Raw genomic sequence first — 24475 nt, 5'->3', positions numbered from 1 at the left:
TGCCCTGGGATGGCACTCAGGAGGATCTGCTCCAAGGCCTTTCCTGGTAGCAAGCTCAGGCTGCCAGGCCTATGGTTCCTGGATCATCCTTCCCACCAACCCTTCCTGTGCACGCTTGTCACATTTGCACAGTCCCACTCAGCTTGGAATTCTGCACTTGACCAGGACTGCTGGGAAAGGATCAAGAGTGGCCTGGCAAGCTCTTTCTCCAGCTGCCTCTTTACTCTTGGGGGAGGCAGGACATTCCACAGGAAAGCAACTGGTGCCACAAAGACTGGGCAGCATCAGGCAGCTCTGGGGAGAACACTCAGGACTGCTGTATCCTGAGGGAAAACTGTTGGCCTTGAACTGTAAGCACCTGGAAATGCTTCAAATCAGCTGCCTCAGTTTCCAGAACCTCTCTTGGCCAGCATCCTGATGCGTGTGCAGGCACTGCTGCGAGGCACTGCTGGGATCCAGCGGGACAGGAGCTGCTGTCTCATGTCCACACAGCAACCCCTGACAGAGCCCAGGTCATGCTAAAACCACACAAACGATCTGGTGTCAGCAGGGAGGAGCAAGGAGCACTGGGCTCTTCTCAGACTAGCTCAGCTGGGCTTGCTCCATAACATGGCCCCGTTTTAAACACTGCTAATGCCCAGCTGCCAGAAACGCCTACCCTGTTCTCTCCAAGGTGCACAGGAAGAGCCAATGGGCAGGATGCTGTCCCTGTTTGAAGGACAGGTGTCTGCCGAAAAAGGCAGAAGTTTTCCTTTGAAATAGAGACTTTTAATTCCATTCCCCCCAAGTATCAAAATGGTTTGAATCAAAGACTCTGAGGCAGAGATAAGGGGGTAGGAATAACAGCTCTTTTACTAATATATCGAACCGTACAAGCAGAAACAACAGCAGTTGTTAAAATTACCAACAAAACAGAATAGATAACTGGGTTCCAGTCCCTTCTTTAGCTGCAGACACACTCTCTCTGCGCTCAGTCCCGGTGCTGCAGACAGAGCAAAGCCCGGAGCTGCAGAGAGAAGGTGGGAGCGGAGGGGCGAGGGGCGGCAGCCACGCTGGTCTCGGGTGGGAACGGGCTGGAGCGGGCGGCTCCTCGCTCACCGTTTGTGTCCGGGTGATCAGCTGTGTCCGCAGAGGCAGGAGGCTGGAACGGGGCAGATGCAGGGCAGGTGATCACAGACCGTCTGGCTCTCCTGTGTTCCACAGCAGGGGCTGGAGATGGGGCGTCCTCATCCAAGCTCGCCAGAAACACGAATTCCCCTTCAAAAGCCACTCCCATCGACCCCTTTTGTCTGGAGTCATCAGAGGTCCTGGCTGTAACCCGGCCAGCTCCATTGGCATGCTAATGGGAAAAATTCTTTAAATTGACACAGTAATAGAAAAACACTCAACCCCCAACAGAGGGGTAACTTCAGCTCTCTGTAGATCTGCACCCTTACTTTGGCCTGGAAGACTCCCAGATCTCCTACAGACCCCAGCCAAGGAAATGCACAAGCAGCTTCTCATTTCCCTCTGGCTACATTTTACAAGGTGTTTTGGAGACATTCAATAAGCCACAAGCAGAGATTCTAAAACTCCCTTGTGTCCCAGCACTGTGATTTCACAGGCACTTTTGGACAGACTCTGACTGTAGCACCTGTAGTGCTGCAGTTGTGATTCCAGCTGCTGAATGCATCCTTGCAGATGTGGCACCTCGTTAGCTCTCACTTCCAGCTCCTTCACTTTGCCAAGACTGTTCAGGACAGCGTGTCTGGCCTCTTCCACCTTCCCCCTCATCCCCGCCTGCTCCCTCCTCAGGTTACGGTTGCAATCCTCCAGGCTGACCAGAGCTTCCTGAGAGCTCTTCAGCTCCTTCTCCAGCTCCTGACTGAACCTGATGGCCTCTTCAATCTGCCCATCCCTGGAGCTGTGCACAAGCTCCATTTCCTTCAGGACACTTTGGAGGCACTTGGTCTGGGAGTGCTTCTGTCTTAATGGTCTCTTACTCCCTATGAAGCAGGATCCTTCTTCTTTATGGCTGGCATGGCTCTTCTCAGTCCCACCTGTAATGACCAGGAGCACAAAGCAGGGAGAAACTGATGTGTTTTCATTAACATTGAAAGTGGGTGGATGGTGCTTAGTTGGGCTTTTTTAAAAATCACACCTAGTTGATCAGCAACTAAAGCTACTTGACCTTTGCCAAATACTGAGACAAGGAAACAATCTCTGGTAAGTAGTTTTCTACACCTAGCTATACATTTAATTTTCAACCTACTCACTCTATGTTATTGCACAAATTCCTGCATAGCTTGAATGTCATTATTATGGGCTGTACTCTGGAATCAAGCAGAGGGCTGAAAAAGATATTTCCATTGAAGTTCTGTTCACAGCACCTGGGGGTGTTCTGGAACTCTCCTCTTTGTTGTTTTGATTCTTCCTGGGACCTCTGAATGGTGGCTTCATGTTTGCTGCTGGTTTCCTTTCTGTTTTTAAAATGAAAATGGTCAAAGTGTCTTGGACATGCCTTGCTGGACATTGTGAAGAGGAACAGTCCTCTACTGCAAGTGTCACAGGTGGAGCAGAGATCTGGGAGTGCTGTGTTAGAACCAAATCAGACTCGTCAGACCTGCCAGAACAATTGGTCCATGGTGCCCTTCACTGCTTAGCCTGTTCCACACTATTTCATGCCAGAGTAATTTCACTGCTGCTAAGTGTGGATGTGTTTTGCTGGAGCCAGCACAGCAGAACCAGCAAGAACCAGCCCCAGAATTAATGGGGCTCTGCAGAGGAGCCCCAGACCATTCATCAGCCTGCCCACAGAACTGGCTCCAACTCCGAGCCCTTGTGACCACAGTCCAAAGAAAACATACTTCTAATATTTATGAGGCACTTAGGACTGAGGCAATGCATGTTCTTGTGCAGATGAGAATCCAGAAGTTCTTTCTTACTTCAGGAAGAACCCAGCAGTGGTGCATATCCAGCACCTGGTATCAGCACATTGCGGCTGCACGTGCAGGAGAAGCAGCAGCAGCAGCATTGTTTGTACCCGTGGCTTTGTTAAGCTGAACTCCCCCACACTCTGAACAGTGCTCATCACAAACAGATTTAATGGCACACCGGCGCCATACATTTCTCCTAAAAGTCTCCCTTTGCTGAAAAGTTAATGGTGAGCATGAACGAGCAACTTGGGTCTCAGTCAGGAGGCGGAGGGGTCAGAAACACTGACACTCCTGGAGCAGCATCTCTCCTGCAGCGCTCGGGGCCACCCGAGCCGCCCCCGGAGCGCGGTGCAGGAGCCGCCCCGGACTCACCTGCAGCGCCAAGCACCGCGCAGCGCTGCTCCGCAGGGCGGCCCGCATGTCCTCCAGCAGCTCCCGCAGGCTGCCCTTCTCCTCGTGCAGCTCGGCGATGCGCTCCTCGGGCCGCTCCAGCGCCACCATCTCCTGGCAGCGCTCTCGGGAGCGGGGCCCCGGCGGCCGCCGCTCGGGCTCGGCGGGGCGGGCGCGGCGGCGGCGGCGGATGCGCGGGCGGATCTGGCTCTCGCTGCGCTCGCTCTCCCGGCCCAGCGCAGCCGCGGCTCCGTGCGGGTGCTGAAGCGGCCGCGGAGCCGCGCGTGGAAGTGGCGGAAGGTGAGCTCGGCCGAGAGCCCGTCCCGCAGCCCCGGCAGCGCTCGGGCTCCGCCGCCTCCTGCGGCCCCGGCACCCGGCACAGCGTGCGGAACTCCTCGCCGGGGATGCTGCCCGCCCAGCGCAGTGCAGGCGCTGGAAGATCTCCTGCAGCTGCTGCTCCAGGCCGGCGGCCAGCACGACGCTCTGGTTCTCCACGCCGCGCTCCAGCCCGGAGCGGCGGGCGAGGGCGCCGAGCAGCCGCTGCGTGCGCCGGGCCGGCCGCCCGTAGGGGTCCCAGCCCTCAGGCGGCTCCATCGCGCCCGCCCGGCCCGCGGCGCTGCCCGAGCATCCTGAGCGCCGCCCAAGGTCTGAACACGCTGCCAAAGCCAGGCGGTGCCAACAGGCTCCGGTAACAGCCCCGGCACGGCGTGGTGAGGAGCCGGGTCTGGGGGCCATGCAAGGAGTCCTGTCAAGAGCAAATCGTTCTAATATTCCCTCTAGGACATAAAAGGAGCAAACCAGTGCAGCTGATATGTGAGGAAAAAGAATTCAAGTTCAAACGCTGCTTGGTACAGGTTTGGGTTTCTTTTGAGTCAACTAATCCTAATAAATAGTTGCTCCCATATGCTGGGGATTCTCTGTGTGATATATGATATAATGTAATTCGTGTAAAGTTTTAAATTATTGTATAATAAACAATGTTTGCATGAATAAAATAATAAAAAAACTTGAAAACCAAAAGCTGCGGAGGGAGGAATAAATATTGCTTAATCGCTTCACTGTTACTGCCAACAAAAGCTGAAGAGCTGTGATTAGCAAAGCAATAGACATAGCGGGTGGAGATGGCTCTGTCCAGATAACAGCCAAACGATAAGAGCCCAATAAGCACCACGATGAAGATAAGCTGGGGCATGGGGAAAAATACATCTAAATGCCAGTTTGCAGTAAACCAAGACCTGCAAGTTGCATCTGAATACCACATTCTCAAAAACCAGAACCAGCTTTCATCAGAATTCATCATATCCCAAAATACAGTTTTCTCCATCCAAACGCAGTAAAAGAAAACCACATGAATATGTGGAACAAAAAAAAACCCAAAAAAAACCGACAAAGACCTCCACTCCAGGCTAAAAAACTGTATACAAGCTAAGCTGAACAACGAAGTTTTGTGAGGGGGGGGGGGGGATCTGATGTAATAGAGCTCAGATCAGAGTGTGTTCAGCTGGTGCGGAGCCTGGGTTCAGCGCTGTCCCTGTGTTTGATTGTGGCTATTGAGGACCGTATTTTGGTTGCAAAATAAATATCGCTTCTTTTAATCATACTTAATTCACCTTCATCTCGTTTTTATCTAAAACATCTGCAAATAGGCTTTGATGGGAAATCTCTGACAACCTTTGGTTTTGCTCTTGAAGATAAGTTGAGCAACAGAGTAGCTTTGGTGAGGAATGGAGAATTGTTTGTATCTCAGTATTTCCTCAGGAGGAGCCCTAAGTTTTAGCACAGGAAGAAGGAAAGACAAAGGTTTAAAAGCCTTCCCTTCCTGAAGGGACACACTTCCAGAGGAGTCTGTGAGGAGAAATCCCCTCAGCCAGTGCCAGGGCTGTTTGCCTCCTCTGCAGGCTCAGTATTCTGGGAGTTCCACAAGCCTCAGCTGCCACTGTACTTTTCTCTGAATATTTCTTGTTGTGCAGTACACAGGGAGAATATTTTGTGCTAGATTCTCCTCTGGGCTTTGAGGTGAATCTCAGTAATAGTGATGATTTTCATGTCCAGATGTACTTTTTGTAGATAGTAAGGAAAAGGGAAGAGGTACCATGGAAAATTAATTGCTCAAAGTGTGAGTGCCCAGCCACACTGAAAATAAAGTTTGAATTGAAGAATTATTTTTTTATTTTTTTCTCTCGACAGGTGGGGTAAAACATGCACTTCTAAACAAGTTCTTTGAAGAGATTTAGCCAGCACCCAGCTGTATGAAAATCAAAACAGCAAAGGATGAGACAGGGCATGGGAAGAATTTTCAGCTCTTCCTGTTGAAGGTAGAACAGTATGAAAACTGCCTCTGGATGTTACCCATAGGTAGCAGCTGTTATTTGCAGGGAAGAGCAGATGCCCCAAGCTGTTGGTGGCCCAAGTGCTGAGTGGCTGGCCCAGTTTCAGTCCTAGCGGGACCAGGGTGGCTGGCTGGGCAGGGGAGGAGGTGGGGGGATCTTGGGAGGCTTCTGCTTCACAGCCGGGCTGGGGGGCCGTGGGGGAGGCACAGAGGGCTGGTGCTCTGCTTTCCTGGGCGGCTGCTGCTGCTGAGGCCGTGTCTGAGAGAGGTGAAACCAGGTGGTCCTTGGGCTCTCTGGGGGCGAGGGGGAGTCGCACCTTCTCGGCCGGAATGCTGGAGCTGCAGCAGGACAACTGAGGAGAGAGCAGTGTCTGAGGCCCCAGCTGCCCCTGGCACACAGGGAGCCTCGTGCCCAGCAGGGCCCAGAGCTGGCAAGGCTCCCCAGCATGGCTGGAGCTGCTGGCACAGCTTGGCCCAGCTGGACAGCTGCCCCTCAAGGCCCCGGCCAGCAGGGGATGGCTCTGGGCAGGGTCCCTGGCCAGGAGCAGCCCCAGAGCGCCTCTGCCTTTCAAGGGCAATCTGGTCCCCGCTCTTTCTCCTCCCCACCTTGCTCTGCCTCTGCCCGCTGCTCCTGGGGCTGCTCTTGGCCACGCAGCCTCACCGGGAGCCAGCACTGGCTGCAGCCCCAGCTGCTCCTCGGGACAAGGCCCAGCAATTGGGAGGCCAATGAAAGCACTGGGCAGCAGCAGAACCCTCAGCAGAGTTATGTGGACAACCACTGACCATGCACAACTCCATAGCAGCCTCAATGGCAATGTTTGCTTCCTACAAGCAGCCATGACATGAAGGTGCCGGAGGGGAAGAGCAACAAAAACCTCACCTTTGTTTCTCCCAGTAATTCCAGATTGTGATGCAAAGAAGAATGTGCATAAACACCAAAAAGAATGATATTAAGAGCAGCCATTTGCCTGTTTTCGTGAGGAAACCCTTTCCAATGTCCACCTGGGAATCGGTTGTGGTGATGGCTGCCTCTGTGGGAGCAATGGAGTGTCTGAGCCTGTGCTGTGTTCCACTGCAAAGCTGGCAGCTCGCTGGATACAGCCAGGATGTTCTCTATTCCCCCAGAGCTGGGGCCTGGGGCACCTTGGCCCCCCTGGCACAGGATGTGCCACCCAACAAAGCCCAGAGGGCCGGGAGGAGAGCCCGGGGGCAGCGCAGCTGCTTGGGCAGTGGCTCCTTCCAGGGACCCGGGCCCAAGCCAGCCCTGAGCAGCCACTGCCAGCCCCGAGCCTCCCTGCCCCGTGACAGCTGCCCCAGCCCCAGGGGACACAGTCAGGCCCTGTCAGGACCCAGTGCAGCCCCTGCCCAGTCAGGAGCCAGGGCTGGCTGTGGCCCTGGGCTCATGGCAGGGCTCCTGCTCGGGGCTGCTCCTGTGCCTTGGGCCTCTGGGCTCTCAGGGCAGCTCTGGGAGCAGCTGCAGCAGGAGGACCTTGGTGCATGAGTCCCCTTGCCCAGGGGCTGGGAACGAGCTCCAGAGGCCTGGAAACAGAGGCACCTCCAGCTTTGGCTGCTGCTGGGCTGTGCAAGGGCAAGGGCTGAGCCTGGCACAGCAATTACCTCCTGTGCTTGTGCTTGTTCCTGGCATCTTCTCCTTTCCTTCATCAGCGGCTGGCACAGAGCTATTGCTTCCTCTAGGATATGCCAGCATCTGCACATTCTTTTGCTTCATTGCTTGAGAAAGAAAAAGGGACATCTGGATCAGATGGAGCCATTCCCATTCAGGGAGGTGGCATGTTAAGGAGGCATTACTTGTGTAAATCGTGGATAAGGATCAGAAAAAGACCCAGGCTCTTGAGGCTGTGACAGGGCTCTCTCTTGTCCCAACCACCACCTGTTCTGATCTACATCAAGAACAGGAAATTTCAGGGGATCTCAGGGTGTGCATGGCCCATGGGGCACATTCGGCTCCCTGTGAGCTGATGCCAAAGGCCTTCCTGCAGAGGCTGGGGAGAAGCTGCAGCCAGGCCATGCTAGGAAACAGCCCTGCAGAGTGTGACAGCAGCAGTGAAGCAGCGAGGATGCCATGGATCCCTTCCCGCTGTGCCGGGCACGGCATGTCCAGATGTGCAGAGAAAGCCCCCGGCTGCTGAGTGTCAGGAGAAGGCTGGGGGAAATGCACCCACCACGGCGTCTCTCCAGATCACTCAGCATCTGGTCCACAAAATCGGATGCCTCCAGTGAGTCACTATTTCCTATTTGTTTGTTCTTCGGTCTCCGGGAACCTTAAAAGAAGACATTTCAATTTTTTCAGGAATGGATCCCACAAAAGCATTGCTCAGCCTGTGGGGTCAGCAGGGACACACTACTCACCCCTGTGATTAGAACTGGGCTTGTGTGCAACATCCAGAAAAGGATCAGGGAAAGTGCTCCCTGCAGACACACCTGTAAGTCAACAGCCACAGAAGATTCAGTCACATGGTTTCTACTAGGTTGTCAATGATAATTCCGTGGTAGGACAGTGAAAACATACCTGCAGGAGGCTCCAGAGGCTGCAGATCTTCATGAAGCCAAGCTACTTGAGAAGCTGTCCAAGCACTCTCACCTAGAATGGAGCACAGGTGAGAAGCATTGCCATGGTGTGCTGGGATCCCCTTCTGCCTTAGGGACGTGGGTACTGCCAGGGGGTCAGGTACGCCTGTGGGACCCAGATATGAATGGACAAGGCCAAAGCTGCAGAAGGGCCTGGGGAGCTGTAAGCAGACTCATGGTCACTGTGCTCACTCTGTCCATGCCCTGTGCAACAACCCTGGACGGGCAGTTGCAGCACCAAGGGCCCCTGGGGATTCTGTCAGTCCCAGAGAAGAAACCCTCCCTAAATCCCTGGGTAAAATTGCAGCAGGCAGCGACACAACCATCCCTCCCAACGTCTCTCCGTCCTTCTGCTTAGCCTGCTCCCCCAACCCCAGGGGACAGAGTCAGGCCCTGTCAGGACACACTGGAGCCCTGATCTCCCCCTCTGCCCTTTCCCCATCATGGGCACCCCTTGCAGCCCCTCCCAGGTTTTGGGCAGTGTCTCCCACAGAGGGAGCCCAGCAGGACTGCTCAGTAGCCGAGTGCCCTGAGCCTGCTCGGAATAATTCCTCTGGGCTGTGCCGCTCTTGTGCGGGCTGTGCCCACTCTGCCCAGCAGCAGAGATGGCAGCTCAAGGCTCAGCAGGGCTCAGGCCCAGTGGCACAGCAATTACCTCCTGTCACTGTGCCTGGCATCGCCTCCCTTCCTGCAGCAGAGGCTAGAACAGAATCACTGCTTCTTCCGGGAAATGTATCCTTCAGGCCAGTCTTTCCTTTCATTGCTGGATGAAGGGACAACAGGATCAGATGGAGCCATTCCCCACTGGGGAAATGCCATCCTTAGGAGGCTCAGGGCTGGCTTGGGCCTGGGTCCCTGGAAGGAGCCACTGCCCAAGCAGCTGCGCTGCCCCCGGGCTCTCCTCCCGGCCTTCTGGGCTTTGTTGGGTGGCACAGCCTGTGCCAGGGGGGGCCAAGGTGCCCCAGCTCTGGGGGAACAGAGAACGTCCTGGCTGTATCCAGCCAGCTGCCAGCTCAGCAGCGGAACACAGCACGGGCTCACACTCCCTGCTGATGGCAGAAATGTGCAAATAGGAACACATTCTCTGAATCCACTTTGATGAATCCCAAGGATTCCCAGATCACAGGATGGGCACAAGCTGTGCATGATGGGTGCAGCATTGACACTGTTCACGGTGCCGCTGTGCCATGGCCTGTCTCCATATCTCTCTCCCATCAGAGGTCCTACCGAACACCTCAGGGACACCTGCACCTGTCATTTCACATCTCCATGCCCATGCCTGATGTCCCTGTCACAGCTGTGTTGCCACCTTGTTGCTACCACCACCAAAACAAAACCCTCTCCCCCTGAAGGCACTGGCCCTGTTCTCTGCCCGGACTGAAGGTGGGTCCCTCCTGCCAGGGCAGGCCTTGGCCCAGCCCTTCTGTGCCAATAAAGAAATGGAGCTGTCAATGGAGTGTCTGGGTGGTAGCACCAGCACAGCCCACGTGGCACCAGCACTGGCTGAGCTCCATGCCCAGGAGCAGCCATAGATGCCCTCGGTGCGGGCAGGCAGGAGCCAGGCAGGGGCTGCTGTGACCAGCGGCGAGGCCTCAAGGGGCAGGGGGAGCCTGTGCTTTATTTTCCCTGGGCTCAGGGCAGGACCTGGACAAAGTGGAAGGCTGGACAATCAACCACCCTGTGGAGTTCAACAAGGGAAAATTCCAGATTGTGCACCTGAGATGGGGCAGCCATGGATGTATGAGCAGGCTGAAGAATGAGATGCTGGAGAGCAGCACTGTGCAAAGGAACCTGGGAATCATGGTGGATGGAAATTGCATATAGTCAGCAGTGCCCTGGCAGCCAGGGGACACATCTCTGTCCTGAGGGGCACCAGGCCCAGCATGGCCAGTCAGGCCAGGGAGGGATTGTCTCACTCTGCTCTGCTCTGGGGTGGCCTCACCTCAAATATTGTCTCCAGTTTTGGGCACTGCAGTGTAAAATTTTTCAAGAGAGGGCAGTGAAGATGGTGAAGGGCTTAAGGGGAAGCTGTGTGAAGAGCTGCAGAGAACTCTTTGTCTCTTCTGCCTGGTGGAGACTGATGAGAGACCTCATCGGCATCTGCGACTTCCTCATGATGAGAAGAGTAGAGGCAGGAACTGATCTCTTTCCCTTGTCCCCACTGATAGGGAATGGCCTGAAGTTGTGTCAGGGGAGATTTAGGCTGGATATTAGAAAAAGGTTTTTATCCAGAGGACAGCTGGGCACTGCTACAGGCATCCCAAGGCAGCACCGCATTTCACAGAACTCCAGATGCATTTGGACAATACTCTCAAGCACATGGGGTGACTCCTGAGGGTGCTCTAGTGCAGGACCAGGAGAATTCATGAGCACTGTGGGATCCTTCTTACTCAGCATATTCTGTGATTCAGTGATTATGTTTGTTACAGTGGAATATCTGGGCATGAATCTCTTCAAAAAAGATATCCTGGAAAACAGGGGAGCCAACAAAAGCATCTCCAGCCTCACCAGCATTGTCAGCAGGCAAAAAATGGTTTTGCTAAGCAAAGGCCCTTTAATAAAGCAAAATATTTATAATAAGGGCAGTGCAATGTATAGATAGGGGTACACTGTGGGGGTACAGCTGAGGCCATGAGGTCAGAGCAGGCTCTGGGGTGACAGCAGGCTGAGGTCACAGCTGGCTCTGAGGTCACAGAGGTCCCAGAGCCCCGTGGTTGCACAGCACCACAGGCACCGAGCAGTCAGTCCTGGAGCACAACTGTTGCGGCAGCAGCGGCGGCGGCGGCAGTGGTGCTGACATTGGGACAGCGGTGGCAGCACAGCGGTGGCAGGAAGAGCTGCGGCACTGGCAGAGGGCAAGGCACCATGGCCCTTGCTCTGCGCCTCTTCCTCCTGCTCCTCCTGGCTGTGGCCCTGCCTGCCAGGGCTGCCCAGGCAGCTCCGTGGCCAGCGCGGGGAGCAGGTGAGCGGGCGGCCTGGCTCCCCTTTCCCGGGACAGCGCTCCCTTTTCCCCAGGAAGCGTTGGGAATGCTTTTGCATAGGGCAATAGGGAGGCTTTCCTCTGTGGGAGGGAGAGAGCCCACAGGGGCCCTGGTCAGCTTCAGCCACCCATTCAGGGATGTCGCACAGAGCATGGAAAGATTGTGTAGAGTAACTGGAGGCAGCCCAGACATCCCCACGCCCCTCTGCAACACTGGCTATGTCCAATGACATGTGGCTCCTACAGCTTTACTTGACACATACATATCAAGCGGAAATCTTGTGCTCTAAGGTCTTCCAACAGCCCAGAACCATGACACAGAAGACAAGAAATCGCTGGAGTCCGACAAACTTCTGGAACAGATTCTGAGTGATCTGGACATTCGCCGGGGTGGGTGCATTTCCCTCAGCCTTCTCCTGACACTCAGTAGCCGGGGGATTTCCCTGCACATCTGGGCACGCCGTGCCCGGCACAGCGGGAAGGGATCCATGGCAGCCTCGCTGCCCCGCTGCTGCTGTCACACCCTGCAGGGCTGTTTCCCAGCCTGGCCTGGCTGCAGCTTCTCCCCAGCCTCTGCAGGAAGGCTTTTGCCATCAGCTCACAGGGAGCACAAAGTGCCCCATTGGGCATGCACACCCTGAGATCCCCTGAAATTTCCTGGTCTCCCAGCACTTGAGGAGGGGCAGCTGTTTTGAAAAGGGGTGCCAAGGCCATCCCCATAACATGGCCTTTGTCCTGATCTATACCAATATCTATGACAAGCATTGCCTCCTGAAGATGCCACCTCCCAACTGCGGAACAATTCCATCTGATCCAGCTGTCCTTCTTTCTTCCTCCAGAGATGGAAGAACAGATTGTGCTGATGGCTCCATTTCCCAGGGGAAGCAGTAAATCTCTGCCAGCCACTGCTGCAGGAAGGGAGGCAATGCCAGGCACAGCCACAGGAGGTAATTGCTGTGCCTCTGGGCTTGTGTCCTGCAGAGCTTTGAGATGTAATCCTGGCTGCCTTCCTGCCAGGGATGTTACACAGGGCCTGCAAACAGTGTGGAGAGTGTCCAGAGCCAGCCCAGACCTCCCCAGGCCCCTCTGCAACATTGGCCATGCCCATTCACATCTTGCTCCCACAGCCTTGCCCGACCCCCATGCAGTGCTCAGGTCCCTAAGGCAGAAGGGAATCCCAGAATACCATGGCAATGCTTCTGATCTGTGCTCCCTTCTTGGTTGGGATTGTGACATGGGTTATTTAGAAAATCTGGGGAACAGCGGTGTGAAGAATCTAGAGCATGGTGGGGGAAAGTTCTCAGTGTGCCTTTCCTGACAGAATAGTCTGTGTCACTGGGGAAAGGGCTCACTCCTGTGATGATTTCCTTTATATAATGTCAGGGTTGAGGGATTCTGGCATCTTTGCCCTGCTCCTTTCAGGAGCCCTGGCTGGATGCTGTGGGATCACTGTCAGGGGGAGAAAGGAGCATTTAGTCCAGCTTCTTCCCATGTGCACTGCCAGTGTCTCCTTCCATGTTCTCTGTGCAGCCACACAGACGAGCAGAGAGGGAAGGGAAGGGCCCAGGGCTATTCCTTGTGTGGCTCCTTTGCTGGCTCCAGGCAGCCTGAGCGGGTCCCACTGCCACTGCCAAGCCCTGTCCCTGGCAGGGGCTGGGTTCAGATCTGCTGGCAGCTGCAGGGCGTCTTTTCTCCCCTGACTGCCCTGCAAGAGGCCCTTCCATCCTAGCTTGGGGCCACTGGAGGCATGTGCGGAGTCTGCCCCTGCTCCTGAGCAGAAGGCAGAGCTGAGAGAGTGCCTTGGAGCACTCAATGAAATCACTGCCCCTGCAGCCTGAATGAGAAATGGAAATACTTTCCATTAAGGTCCTCCTGGTTGGAACAACCCAGACATAGGAGACAAGAAATTGCTAGAGGCTGACAGACTTTTGGACCAGATGCTGAATGGTCTGCATGGACGCCGTGGTGGCTGCATTTCCCCCAGCCTTCTCCTGACACTCAGCAGCCGGGGGCTTTCCCTGCACATCTGGACACGCCGTGCCCGGCACAGCAGGAAGGGATCCATGGCAGCCTCACTGCCCCGCTGCTGCTGTCACACCCTGCAGGGCTGTTTCCCAGCCTGGCCTGGCTGCAGCTTCTCCCCAGCCTCTGCAGGAAGGCCCTTGCCATCAGCTCACAGGGAGCCCAAAGTGTCCCAGAGGCCATGCACTCCCTGAGATCCCTGAAATTTCCTGTTCTTGGGGTAGATCAGTAAGGGCAGCTTTTGAAGAAGGGAGGGCCCTGGCAAATCCAGAAAATTTCTATGATATCCTGATCCATATCAATGACATTGATAAGCATTGCTGCCTTAGGATGGCACCTCCCCAGTGGGGAACGGCTCCATCTGACCTACTTGTCCTTTCATCCAGTGATGAAAGAAAAGACTGTGCTGAAGGATACATTTCCCGGAGGAAGCAGTGGTTCTGTTCCAGCCTCTGCTGCAGGAAGGGAGGCCATGCCAGGCACAGTGACAGGAGGTAATTGCTGTGCCTCTGGGCCTGAGCCCTGCTGAGCCTTGAGCTGCCATCTCTGCTGCTGGGCAGAGCGGACACAGCCCGCACAAGAGCGGCACAGCCCAGAGGAATTATCCCGAGCAGGCTCAGGGCACTCGGCTACTGAGCAGTCCTGCTGGGCTCCCTCTGTGGGAGACACTGCCTGAAAACTGGGAGGGGCTGCAAGGGGTGCCCATGATGGGGAAAGGGCAGAGGGGGAGATCAGGGCTCCAGGGTGTCCTGACAGGGCCTGACTCTGTCCCCTGGGGCTGGGGGAGCTGGCCATGATGATGGACAGAGTGGGGTTAGGAAGGATGGTTGTTGCACTGCCTGTGGCAATTTTCCAAGGGTTTTATGGAGGTTATCCTCCCTGGAACTGACAGAAGCCCCAGAAGCCCTGGGTGCTGCAACTGCAGGGATCTTGCACAGGGCATAGAAATAGGGGGCAGAGTGACCATGAGTCTGCCCAGAGCTCCCCAGGCCCATCTGCAGCTTTGGCCTTCTCCGTTCACATCAGCGTCTTACAACCTTGCCTGCCCCCTGGCAGTGCCCAGGTCCCTAAGGCATGGTCCCAACACACCATGGAAATCCTTCTCATCTGTGCTCCTTTCTAGGTGAGAGTGCTTGGACAGCTTCTCAAGTAGCTGGGCTTCATGAAGATCTGCAGTCTCTGGAGCCTCCTGACGGTATGTTCTCACTGTCCCACCAAGGAATAATCATTGACAACCTAGTAGGAAGCAGGTGACTGAATCTTCTGTGGCTGTTGAGTTACAGATGTGTCTGTAAGGAAGAATTATCCTGGTCCTTTGCTGGATGCTGCACACAAGCCCAGTTCCGATCAAAGGGGTGAGTAGTGTGTCCCTGCTGACCCCACAGGTTGAGCGCTGCTTTTGTGGGATCCATTCCTGAAAAAATTGAAATATCTTCTCTTAAGGTTCCCTAAGAAAGAAGAACAAACAAATAGGAAATAGTGAGTCTCTGGAGGCATCCGATTTTCTGGACCAGATGCTAAGTGATTTGGAGAGACGCCGTGGTGGGTGCATTTCCCCCAGCCTTCTCCTGACACTCAGCAGCCGGGGGCTTTCTCTGCACATCTGGACATGCCGTACCCGGCACAGCGGGAAGGGATCCATGGCATCCTCGCTGGTTCACTGCTGCTGTCACACCCTGCAGGGCTGTTTCCTAGCATGGCCTGGCTGCAGCTTCTCCCCAGCCTCTGCAGGAAGGCCCTTGCCATCAGCTCACAGGGAGCCCAAAGTGTCCCAGGGGCCATGCACACCCTGAGATCCCCTGAAATTTCCTGTTCTTGGGGTAGATCAGTAAGGGCAGCTTTTTGAAGAAGGGAGAGCCCTGGCAAATCCAGAAAATTTCTATGATATCCTGATCCATATCCATGATTTTCACAAGCATTGCCTCCTAAGGATGGCATTTCCCCAGTGGGGAATGGCTCCATCTGATCCTGTTGTCCCTTCATCCAGCAATGAAAGGAAAGACTGGCCTGAAGGATACATTTCCCGGAAGAAGCAGTGATTCTGTTCTAGCCTCTGCTGCAGGAAGGGAGGCGATGCCAGGCACAGTGACAGGAGGTAATTGCTGTGCCACTGGGCCTGAGCCCTGCTGAGCCTTGAGCTGCCATCTCTGCTGCTGGGCAGAGTGGGCACAGCCCGCACAAGAGCGGCACAGCCCAGAGGAATTATCCCGAGCAGGCTCAGGGCACTCGGCTACTGAGCAGTCCTGCTGGGCTCCCTCTGTGGGAGACACTGCCCAAAACCTGGGAGGGGCTGCAAGGGGTGCCCATGATGGGGAAAGGGCAGAGGGGGAGATCAGGGCTCCAGTGTGTCCTGACAGGGCCTGACTCTGTCCCCTGGGGTTGGGGGAGCAGGCTAAGCAGAAGGACGGAGAGAGGTTGGGAGGGATGGTTGTGTCGCTGCCTGCTGCAATTTTACCCAGGGATTTAGGGAGGGTTTCTTCTCTGGGACTGACAGAATCCCCAGGGGCCCTTGGTGCTGCAACTGCCCGTCCAGGGTTGTTGCACAGGGCATGGACAGAGTGAGCACAGTGACCATGAGTCTGCTTACAGCTCCCCAGGCCCTTCTGCAGCTTTGGCCTTGTCCATTCATATCTGGGTCCCACAGGCGTACCTGACCCCCTGGCAGTACCCACGTCCCTAAGGCAGAAGGGGATCCCAGCACACCATGGCAATGCTTCTCACCTGTGCTCCATTCTAGGTGAGAGTGCTTGGACAGCTTCTCAAGTAGCTTGGCTTCATGAAGATCTGCAGCCTCTGGAGCCTCCTGCAGGTATGTTTTCACTGTCCTACCACGGAATTATCATTGACAACCTAGTAGAAACCATGTGACTGAATCTTCTGTGGCTGTTGACTTACAGGTGTGTCTGCAGGGAGCACTTTCCCTGATCCTTTTCTGGATGTTGCACACAAGCCCAGTTCTAATCACAGGGGTGAGTAGTGTGTCCCTGCTGACCCCACAGGCTGAGCAATGCTTTTGTGGGATCCATTCCTGAAAAAATTGAAATGTCTTCTTTTAAGGTTCCCGGAGACCGAAGAACAAACAAATAGGAAATAGTGACTCACTGGAGGCATCCGATTTTGTGGACCAGATGCTGAGTGATCTGGAGAGACGCCGTGGTGGGTGCATTTCCCCCAGCCTTCTCCTGACACTCAGCAGCCGGGGGCTTTCTCTGCACATCTGGACATGCCGTGCCCGGCACAGCGGGAAGGGATCCATGGCATCCTCGCTGCTTCACTGCTGCTGTCACACTCTGCAGGGCTGTTTCCTAGCATGGCCTGGCTGCAGCTTCTCCCCAGCCTCTGCAGGAAGGCCTTTGGCATCAGCTCACAGGGAGCCGAATGTGCCCCATGGGCCATGCACACCCTGAGATCCCCTGAAATTTCCTGTTCTTGATGTAGATCAGAACAGGTGGTGGTTGGGACAAGAGAGAGCCCTGTCACAGCCTCAAGAGCCTGGGTCTTTTTCTGATCCTTATCCACGATTTACACAAGTAATGCCTCCTTAACATGCCACCTCCCTGAATGGGAATGGCTCCATCTGATCCAGATGTCCCTTTTTCTTTCTCAAGCAATGAAGCAAAAGAATGTGCAGATGCTGGCATATCCTAGAGGAAGCAATAGCTCTGTGCCAGCCCCTGATGAAGGAAAGGAGAAGATGCCAGGAACAAGCACAAGCACAGGAGGTAATTGCTGTGCCAGGCTCAGCCCTTGCCCTTGCACGGCCCAGCAGCAGCCAAAGCTGGAGGTGCCTCTGTTTCCAGGCCTCTGGAGCTCGTTCCCAGCCCCTGGGCAAGGGGACTCATGCACCAAGGTCCTCCTGCTGCAGCTGCTCCCGGAGCTGCCCTGAGTGCCCAGAGGCCCAAGGCACAGGAGCAGCCCCGAGCAGGAGCCCTGCCATGAGCCCAGGGCCACAGCCAGCCCTGGCTCCTGACTGGGCAGGGGCTGCACTGGGTCCTGACAGGGCCTGACTGTGTCCCCTGGGGCTGGGGCAGCTGTCACGGGGCAGGGAGGCTCGGAGCTGGCAGTGGCTGCTCAGGGCTGGCTTGGGCCCGGGTCCCTGGAAGGAGCCACTGCCCAAGCAGCTGCGCTGCCCCCGGGCTCTCCTCCCGGCCTTCTGGGCTGTGTTGGGTGGCACATCCTGTGCCAGGGGGGCCAAGGTGCCCCAGGCCCCAGCTCTGGGGGAATAGAGAACATCCTGGCTGTATCCAGCGAGCTGCCAGCTCTGCAGTGGAACACAGCACAGGCTCAGACACTCCATTGCTCCCACAGAGGAAGCCGTCACCACAACCGATTCCCAGGTGGACATTGGAAAGGGGTTCCTCACGAAAACAGGCGAATGGATGCTCTTAATATCATACATTTTGGTGTTTACGCACATTCTTCTTTGCATCGCAATCTGGAATTGCTGGGGGAAACAAAGGTGAGGTTTTTGTTGCTCTTCCCCTCCAGCACCTTCATGTCATGGCTGCTTGTAGGAAGCAAACATTGCCATTGAGGCTGCTATGGAGTTGTGGCTGGTCAGTGGTTGTCCACATAACTCTGCTGAGGGTTCTGCTGCTGCCCAGTGCTTTCATTGGCCTCCCAATTGCTGGGCCTTGTCCCGAGGAGCAGCTGGGGCTGCAGCCAGTGCTGGCTCCCGGTGAGGCTGCGTGGCCAAGAGCAGCCCCAGGAGCAGCGGGCAGAGGCAGAGCAAGGTGGGGAGGAGAAAGAGCGGGGACCAGATTGCCCTTGAGAGGCAGAGGCGCTCTGGGGCTGCTCCTGGCCAGGGACCCTGCCCAGAGCCATCCCCTGCTGGCCGGGGCCTTGAGGGGCAGCTGTCCAGCTGGGCCAAGCTGTGCCAGCAGCTCCAGCCATGCTGGGGAGCCTTGCCAGCTCTGGGCCCTGCTGGGCACGAGGCTCCCTGTGTGCCAGGGGCAGCTGGGGCCTCAGACACTGCTCTCTCCTCAGTTGTCCTGCTGCAGCTCCAGCATTCCGGCCGAGAAGGTGCGACTCCCCCTCGCCCCCAGAGAGCCCAAGGACCACCTGGTTTCACCTCTCTCAGACACGGCCTCAGCAGCAGCAGCCGCCCAGGAAAGCAGAGCACCAGCCCTCTGTGCCTCCCCCACGGCCCCCCAGCCCGGCTGTGAAGCAGAAGCCTCCCAAGATCCCCCCACCTCCTCCCCTGCCCAGCCAGCCACCCTGGTCCCGCTAGGACTGAAACTGGGCCAGCCACTCAGCACTTGGGCCACCAACAGCTTGGGGCATCTGCTCTTCCCTGCAAATAACAGCTGCTACCTATGGGTAACATCCAGAGGCAGTTTTCATACTGTTCTACCTTCAACAGGAAGAGCTGAAAATTCTTCCCATGCCCTGTCTCATCCTTTGCTGTTTTGATTTTCATACAGCTGGGTGCTGGCTAAATCTCTTCAAAGAACTTGTTTAGAAGTGCATGTTTTACCCCACCTGTCGAGAGAAAAAAATAAAAAAATAATTCTTCAATTCAAACTTTATTTTCAGTGTGGCTGGGCACTCACACTTTGAGCAATTAATTTTCCATGGTACCTCTTCCCTTTTCCTTACTATCTACAAAAAGTACATCTGGACATGAAAATCATCACTATTACTGAGATTCACCTCAAAGCCCAGAGGAGAATCTAGCACAAAATATTCTCCCTGTGTACTGCACAACAAGAAATATTCAGAGAAAAGTACAGTGGCAGCTGAGGCTTGTGGAACTCCCAGAATACTGAGCCTGCAGAGGAGGCAAACAGCCCTGGCACTGGCTGAGGGAATTTCTCCTCACAGACTCCTCTGGAAGTGTGTCCCTTCAGGAAGGGAAGGCTTTTAAACCTTTGTCTTTCCTTCTTCCTGTGCTAAAACTTAGGGCTCCTCCTGAGGAAATACTGAGATACAAACAATTCTCCATTCCTCACCAAAGCTACTCTGTTGCTCAACTTATCTTCAAGAGCAAAACCAAAGGTTGTCAGAGATTTCCCATCAAAGCCTATTTGCAGATGTTTTAGATAAAAACGAGATGAAGGTGAATTAAGTATGATTAAAAGAAGCGATATTTATTTTGCAACCAAAATACGGTCCTCAATAGCCACAATCAAACACAGGGACAGCGCTGAACCCAGGCTCCGCACCAGCTGAACACACTCTGATCTGAGCTCTATTACATCAGATCCCCCCCCCCCGTTCACAAAACTTCGTTGTTCAGCTTAGCTTGTATACAGTTTTTTAGCCTGGAGTGGAGGTCTTTGTCGGGTTTTTTTTGGTTTTTTTTTTGTTCCACATATTCATGTGGTTTTCTTTTACTGCGTTTGGATGGAGAAAACTGTATTTTGGGATATGATGAATTCTGATGAAAGCTGGTTCTGGTTTTTGAGAATGTGGTATTCAGATGCAACTTGCAGGTCTTGGTTTACTGCAAACTGGCATTTAGATGTATTTTTCCCCATGCCCCAGCTTATCTTCATCGTGGTGCTTATTGGGCTCTTATCGTTTGGCTGTTATCTGGACAGAGCCATCTCCACCCGCTATGTCTATTGCTTTGCTAATCACAGCTCTTCAGCTTTTGTTGGCAGTAACAGTGAAGCGATTAAGCAATATTTATTCCTCCCTCCGCAGCTTTTGGTTTTCAAGTTTTTTTATTATTTTATTCATGCAAACATTGTTTATTATACAATAATTTAAAACTTTACACGAATTACATTATATCATATATCACACAGAGAATCCCCAGCATATGGGAGCAACTATTTATTAGGATTAGTTGACTCAAAAGAAACCCAAACCTGTACCAAGCAGCGTTTGAACTTGAATTCTTTTTCCTCACATATCAGCTGCACTGGTTTGCTCCTTTTATGTCCTAGAGGGAATATTAGAACGATTTGCTCTTGACAGGACTCCTTGCATGGCCCCCAGACCCGGCTCCTCACCACGCCGTGCCGGGGCTGTTACCGGAGCCTGTTGGCACCGCCTGGCTTTGGCAGCGTGTTCAGACCTTGGGCGGCGCGCAGGATGCTCGGGCAGCGCCGCGGGCCGGGAGGGCGCGATGGAGCCGCCTGAGGGCTGGGACCCCTACGGGCGGCCGGCCCGGCGCACGCAGCGGCTGCTCGGCGCCCTCGCCCGCCGCTCCAGGCTGGAGCGCGGCGTGGAGAACCAGAGCGTCGTGCTGGCCGCCGGCCTGGAGCAGCAGCTGCAGGAGATCTTCCAGCGCCTGCACTGCGCTGGGCGGGCAGCATCCCCGGCGAGGAGTTCCGCACGCTGTGCCGGGTGCCGGGGCCGCAGGAGGCGGCGGAGCCCGAGCGCTGCCGGGGCTGCGGGACGGGCTCTCGGCCGAGCTCACCTTCCGCCACTTCCACGCGCGGCTCCGCGGCCGCTTCAGCACCCGCGCGAGGCCGCGGCTGCGCTGGGCCGGGAGAGCGAGCGCAGCGAGAGCCAGATCCGCCCGCGCATCCGCCGCCGCCGCCGCGCCCGCCCCGCCGAGCCCGAGCGGCGGCCGCCGGGGCCCTGCTCCCGAGAGCGCTGCCAGGAGATGGCGGCGCTGGAGCGGCCCGAGGAGCGCATCGCCGAGCTGCACGAGGAGAAGGGCAGCCTGCGGGAGCTGCTGGAGGACATGCGGGCCGCCCTGCGGAGCAGCGCTGCGCGGTGCCTGGTTCCGCAGGTGAGTCCGGGGCGGCTCCTGCACCGCGCTCCGGGGGCGGCTCGGGTGGCCCCGAGCGCTGCAGGAGAGATGCTGCTCCAGGAGTGTCAGTGTTTCTGACCCCTCCGCCTCCTGACTGAGACCCAAGTTGCTCGTTCATGCTCGGCATTAACTTTTCAGCAAAGGGAGACTTTTAGGAGAAATGTATGGCGCCGGTGTGCCATTAAATCTGTTTGTGATGAGCACTGTTCAGAGTGTGGGGGAGTTCAGCTTAACAAAGCCACGGGTACAAACAATGCTGCTACTGCTGCTGCTTCTCCTGCACGTGCAGCCGCAATGTGCTGATACCAGGTGCTGGATATGCACCACTGCTGGGTTTTCCTGAAGTAAGAAAGAACTTCTGGATTCTCATCTGCACAAGAACATGCATTGCCTCAGTCCTAAGTGCCTCATAAATATTAGAAGTATGTTTTCTTTGGACTGTGGTCACAAGGGCTCGGAGTTGGAGCCAGTTCTGTGGGCAGGCTGATGAATGGTCTGGGGCTCCTCTGCAGAGCCCCATTAATTCTGGGGCTGGTTCTTGCTGGTTCTGCTGTGCTGGCTCCAGCAAAACACATCCACACTTAGCAGCAGTGAAATTACTCTGGCATGAAATAGTGTGGAACAGGCTAAGCAGTGAAGGGCACCATGGACCAATTGTTCTGGCAGGTCTGACGAGTCTGATTTGGTTCTAACACAGCACTCCCAGATCTCTGCTCCACCTGTGACACTTGCAGTAGAGGACTGTTCCTCTTCACAATGTCCAGCAAGGCATGTCCAAGACACTTTGACCATTTTCATTTTAAAAACAGAAAGGAAACCAGCAGCAAACATGAAGCCACCATTCAGAGGTCCCAGGAAGAATCAAAACAACAAAGAGGAGAGTTCCAGAACACCCCCAGGTGCTGTGAACAGAACTTCAATGGAAATATCTTTTTCAGCCCTCTGCTTGATTCCAGAGTACAGCCCATAATAATGACATTCAAGCTATGCAGGAATTTGTGCAATAACATAGAGTGAGTAGGTTGAAAATTAAATGTATAGCTAGGTGTAGAAAACTACTTACCAGAGATTGTTTCCTTGTCTCAGTATTTGGCAAAGGTCAAGTAGCTTTAGTTGCTGATCAACTAGGTGTGATTTTAAAAAAGCCCAACTAAGCACCATCCACCCACTTTCAATGTTAATGAAAACACATCAATTTCTCCCTGCTTTGTGCTCCTGGTCATTACAGATGGGACTGAGAAGAGCCATGCCAGCCATAAAGAAGAAGGATCCTGCTCCATAGGGAGTAAGAGACCATTAAGACAGAAGCACTCCCAGACCAAGTGCCTCCAAAGTGTCCTGAAGGAAATGGAGCTCGTGCACAGCTCCAGGGATGGGCAGATTGAAGAGGCCATCAGGTTCAGTCAGGAGCTGGAGAAGGAGCTGAAGAGCTCTCAGGAAGCTCTGGTCAGCCTGGAGGATTGCAACCGTAACCTGAGGAGGGAGCAGGCGGGGATGAGGGGGAAGGTGGAAGAGGCCAGACACGCTGTCCTGAACAGTCTTGGCAAAGTGAAGGAGCTGGAAGTGAGAGCTAACGAGGTGCCACATCTGCAAGGATGCATTCAGCAGCTGGAATCACAACTGCAGCACTACAGGTGCTACAGTCAGAGTCTGTCCAAAAGTGCCTGTGAAATCACAGTGCTGGGACACAAGGGAGTTTTAGAATCTCTGCTTGTGGCTTATTGAATGTCTCCAAAACACCTTGTAAAATGTAGCCAGAGGGAAATGAGAAGCTGCTTGTGCATTTCCTTGGCTGGGGTCTGTAGGAGATCTGGGAGTCTTCCAGGCCAAAGTAAGGGTGCAGATCTACAGAGAGCTGAAGTTACCCCTCAGACACACAAGGACAGAACTCAACATGGTAATGCTTCAAGAAAGGCCCAAAACAAATTCCTGACAGTCTTTCAGAAAGCATTTCCAGCACTCTTGTTTTTTTCACTGCATTTCCTGGTCATTAGGTCCCATCCCAAGCCAGCTGTAATCAGCTTGCTGACACTCCATTTTGTAAAGAAGCTGTTCAGCATGTCCTGGGAATTTTAAGGAAAAGCACACAAGGGCAATTTCTGGCCAATGGTTTCAAACTTGCTGTGACTTCATTGCTTCTTGACTGGACAGAATAGTTAATAGAAGAGAGAAGCTGAAATGTTCCTAAACCCACCAAATAATATAGTGGGAATCTCAAACAAAAAACATTACCCCACTTTTGGGGATGTGGGTTTTTTGGTCCTAGTTTAAAGATTTTTTCCCATTATCATGCTAACGGAGCCTGGCAGGTACGCCCAGGATCTTTTGAGGACTGTGGACCAAGGGGTAGGTGGGGGCTGATTTCCGGGGGGAGGAAGGGGAGGGGGCGACTGTGTTCATGCAGGGAGCTCGGTGGAGGAGGAACTGCCACCTGCAGCACTCACGGTCGGGACACAGGGGAGGCAGATGCTGTGCAGTCAACTGCCCCTACATCTCCCCCGCTCCAGCCTCCTACCTTGGAGGACACAGCCAACCAACAGGACGCAAACGGTGAGCGAGGAGCTGCCCCTCCAGCCCGCTCCCACCTGAGACACAGCGCGGCCACTGCCGCCCCTCCCACCTGCTTCCCCGCAGCTGTGCCGGCTCTGCCACGTGTTACATCACCGGGGACAGGCACAGGCCGAGTGTGTCTGCACCTAAAGAAAGGACTGGAAATGAGCTGTTTGTTCTGTTTTGGTGGTAATTTTAATAACTGCTGTTGTTTCTGCTTGTACAGTTAGATATACTAGTAAAGAGCTGTTATTGCTACCCCCTTATCTCGAGTTCTTGATTCAAACAATTATAACACTCGGAAGGGAGCAGAATTAAATTCTCTATTTTTCACAGAGGAGCTTCTGTCTTTATTGGCAGATGCCTGTCCTTCAAACCAGGACAGATTTTGGCCACCCAGGTGGGACAGAGGGCATTGAGAGGAGAGTTAAGACAGGAATAACAGCTTTCGGGTGGAAACATGTTGTCCAGTTTAATCTGGCTTGGGCTCCATGTGGCCACAGATGTTATCTCTGTCCCATTTGCAAGCCCTTATTTGAATATGGGCCCTCTCACCAAAGTTACTGTAGCTATTATCCAATTCGTTTGGTGGATTGATTAGATCAGGAATTCATGATATTTTCATTTTTTTTGGAAAGTGGCCCCATGGATCCAGGGCTATTGTACTTTAACTGCGTATTTCTGGGGTGATTTCAATCATGGTATTTACCGTGAGGAAATGAATGCAAGGGAAATTTTCTCCCAACCCATCACCCATTTTCTTGAGGCTACCCCACCAGTTTTCAAGGATTTCAGATCTGCTTTAAATGCTAATGATATCACACAGTGGCTGGTGTTGCTGCTAGGCCTGTTCTGTTTAGCATTCAGAGACAAGGGAATATTGGCTTGGATAGCAACCCTGATACCTACCCAGGAAATAGAGGTGCTGCCCCAGAGCCTGCCCCTGCCCCAGGGCCTAGAGGTGCTGCTCCAGAACCTGACCCTGCCCCACA

At 54.4% G+C, this 24475-nt stretch overlaps 4 protein-coding genes and 2 long non-coding RNA genes across 6 annotated transcripts in view; 3 read left to right on the top strand and 3 right to left on the bottom strand.

Moving 5' to 3' along the window:
* The window catches only part of LOC306807336, a 186822-nt gene that overhangs the window by 8812 nt on the left and 153535 nt on the right, over window positions 1–24475 (bottom strand). The gene's annotated exons all lie outside the window — the stretch shown is intronic.
* Window positions 1–24475, bottom strand: part of LOC306807327 (EF-hand and coiled-coil domain-containing protein 1-like) — a 56317-nt gene that overhangs the window by 9372 nt on the left and 22470 nt on the right. Inside the window, 1 exon segment of the mRNA XM_079316799.1 lies at window positions 8165–8236. Coding sequence (XP_079172925.1) covers window positions 8233–8236 — 4 coding nt within the window. The 3' untranslated portion in view covers window positions 8165–8232.
* On the bottom strand, window positions 3152–3941 carry LOC306807335 (EF-hand and coiled-coil domain-containing protein 1-like). The gene is given in 3 exon segments (XM_079316808.1): window positions 3152–3544; window positions 3547–3720; window positions 3722–3941. Coding segments are annotated over 3 exon segments (708 nt in total). The 5' UTR covers window positions 3900–3941; the 3' UTR covers window positions 3152–3188.
* LOC306807319 (uncharacterized protein) overlaps window positions 10826–24475 on the top strand; it is a 180597-nt gene continuing 166947 nt past the window's right edge. Inside the window, exons 1-4 of the mRNA XM_079316784.1 lie at window positions 10826–11185; window positions 11495–11593; window positions 13612–13719; window positions 15963–16034. Of these exons, the coding sequence (XP_079172910.1) occupies window positions 11089–11185; window positions 11495–11593; window positions 13612–13719; window positions 15963–16034 (376 nt within the window). The 5' untranslated portion in view covers window positions 10826–11088. The remainder of the gene's footprint in view (window positions 11186–11494; window positions 11594–13611; window positions 13720–15962; window positions 16035–24475) is intronic.
* The window catches only part of LOC306807333 (EF-hand and coiled-coil domain-containing protein 1-like), a 43392-nt gene continuing 39175 nt past the window's right edge, over window positions 20259–24475 (top strand). Inside the window, 4 exon segments of the mRNA XM_079316806.1 lie at window positions 20259–20478; window positions 20481–20558; window positions 20561–20653; window positions 20656–20912. Coding sequence (XP_079172932.1) covers window positions 20301–20478; window positions 20481–20558; window positions 20561–20653; window positions 20656–20912 — 606 coding nt within the window. The 5' untranslated portion in view covers window positions 20259–20300.
* LOC306807345 overlaps window positions 22153–24475 on the top strand; it is a 31367-nt gene continuing 29044 nt past the window's right edge. The window contains exon 1 of the long non-coding RNA XR_013775702.1: window positions 22153–22567. This is a non-coding gene — a long non-coding RNA (uncharacterized lncRNA). The remainder of the gene's footprint in view (window positions 22568–24475) is intronic.

The sequence above is a fragment of the Erithacus rubecula genome, assembly GCF_903797595.1.
Source record: "Erithacus rubecula genome assembly, chromosome: 13".
Classification (NCBI taxonomy): domain Eukaryota; kingdom Metazoa; phylum Chordata; class Aves; order Passeriformes; family Muscicapidae; genus Erithacus; species Erithacus rubecula.
The sequence above is the reverse complement of the archived record's forward strand: the minus strand, read 5'-3'. Positions and strand labels throughout refer to the sequence as shown.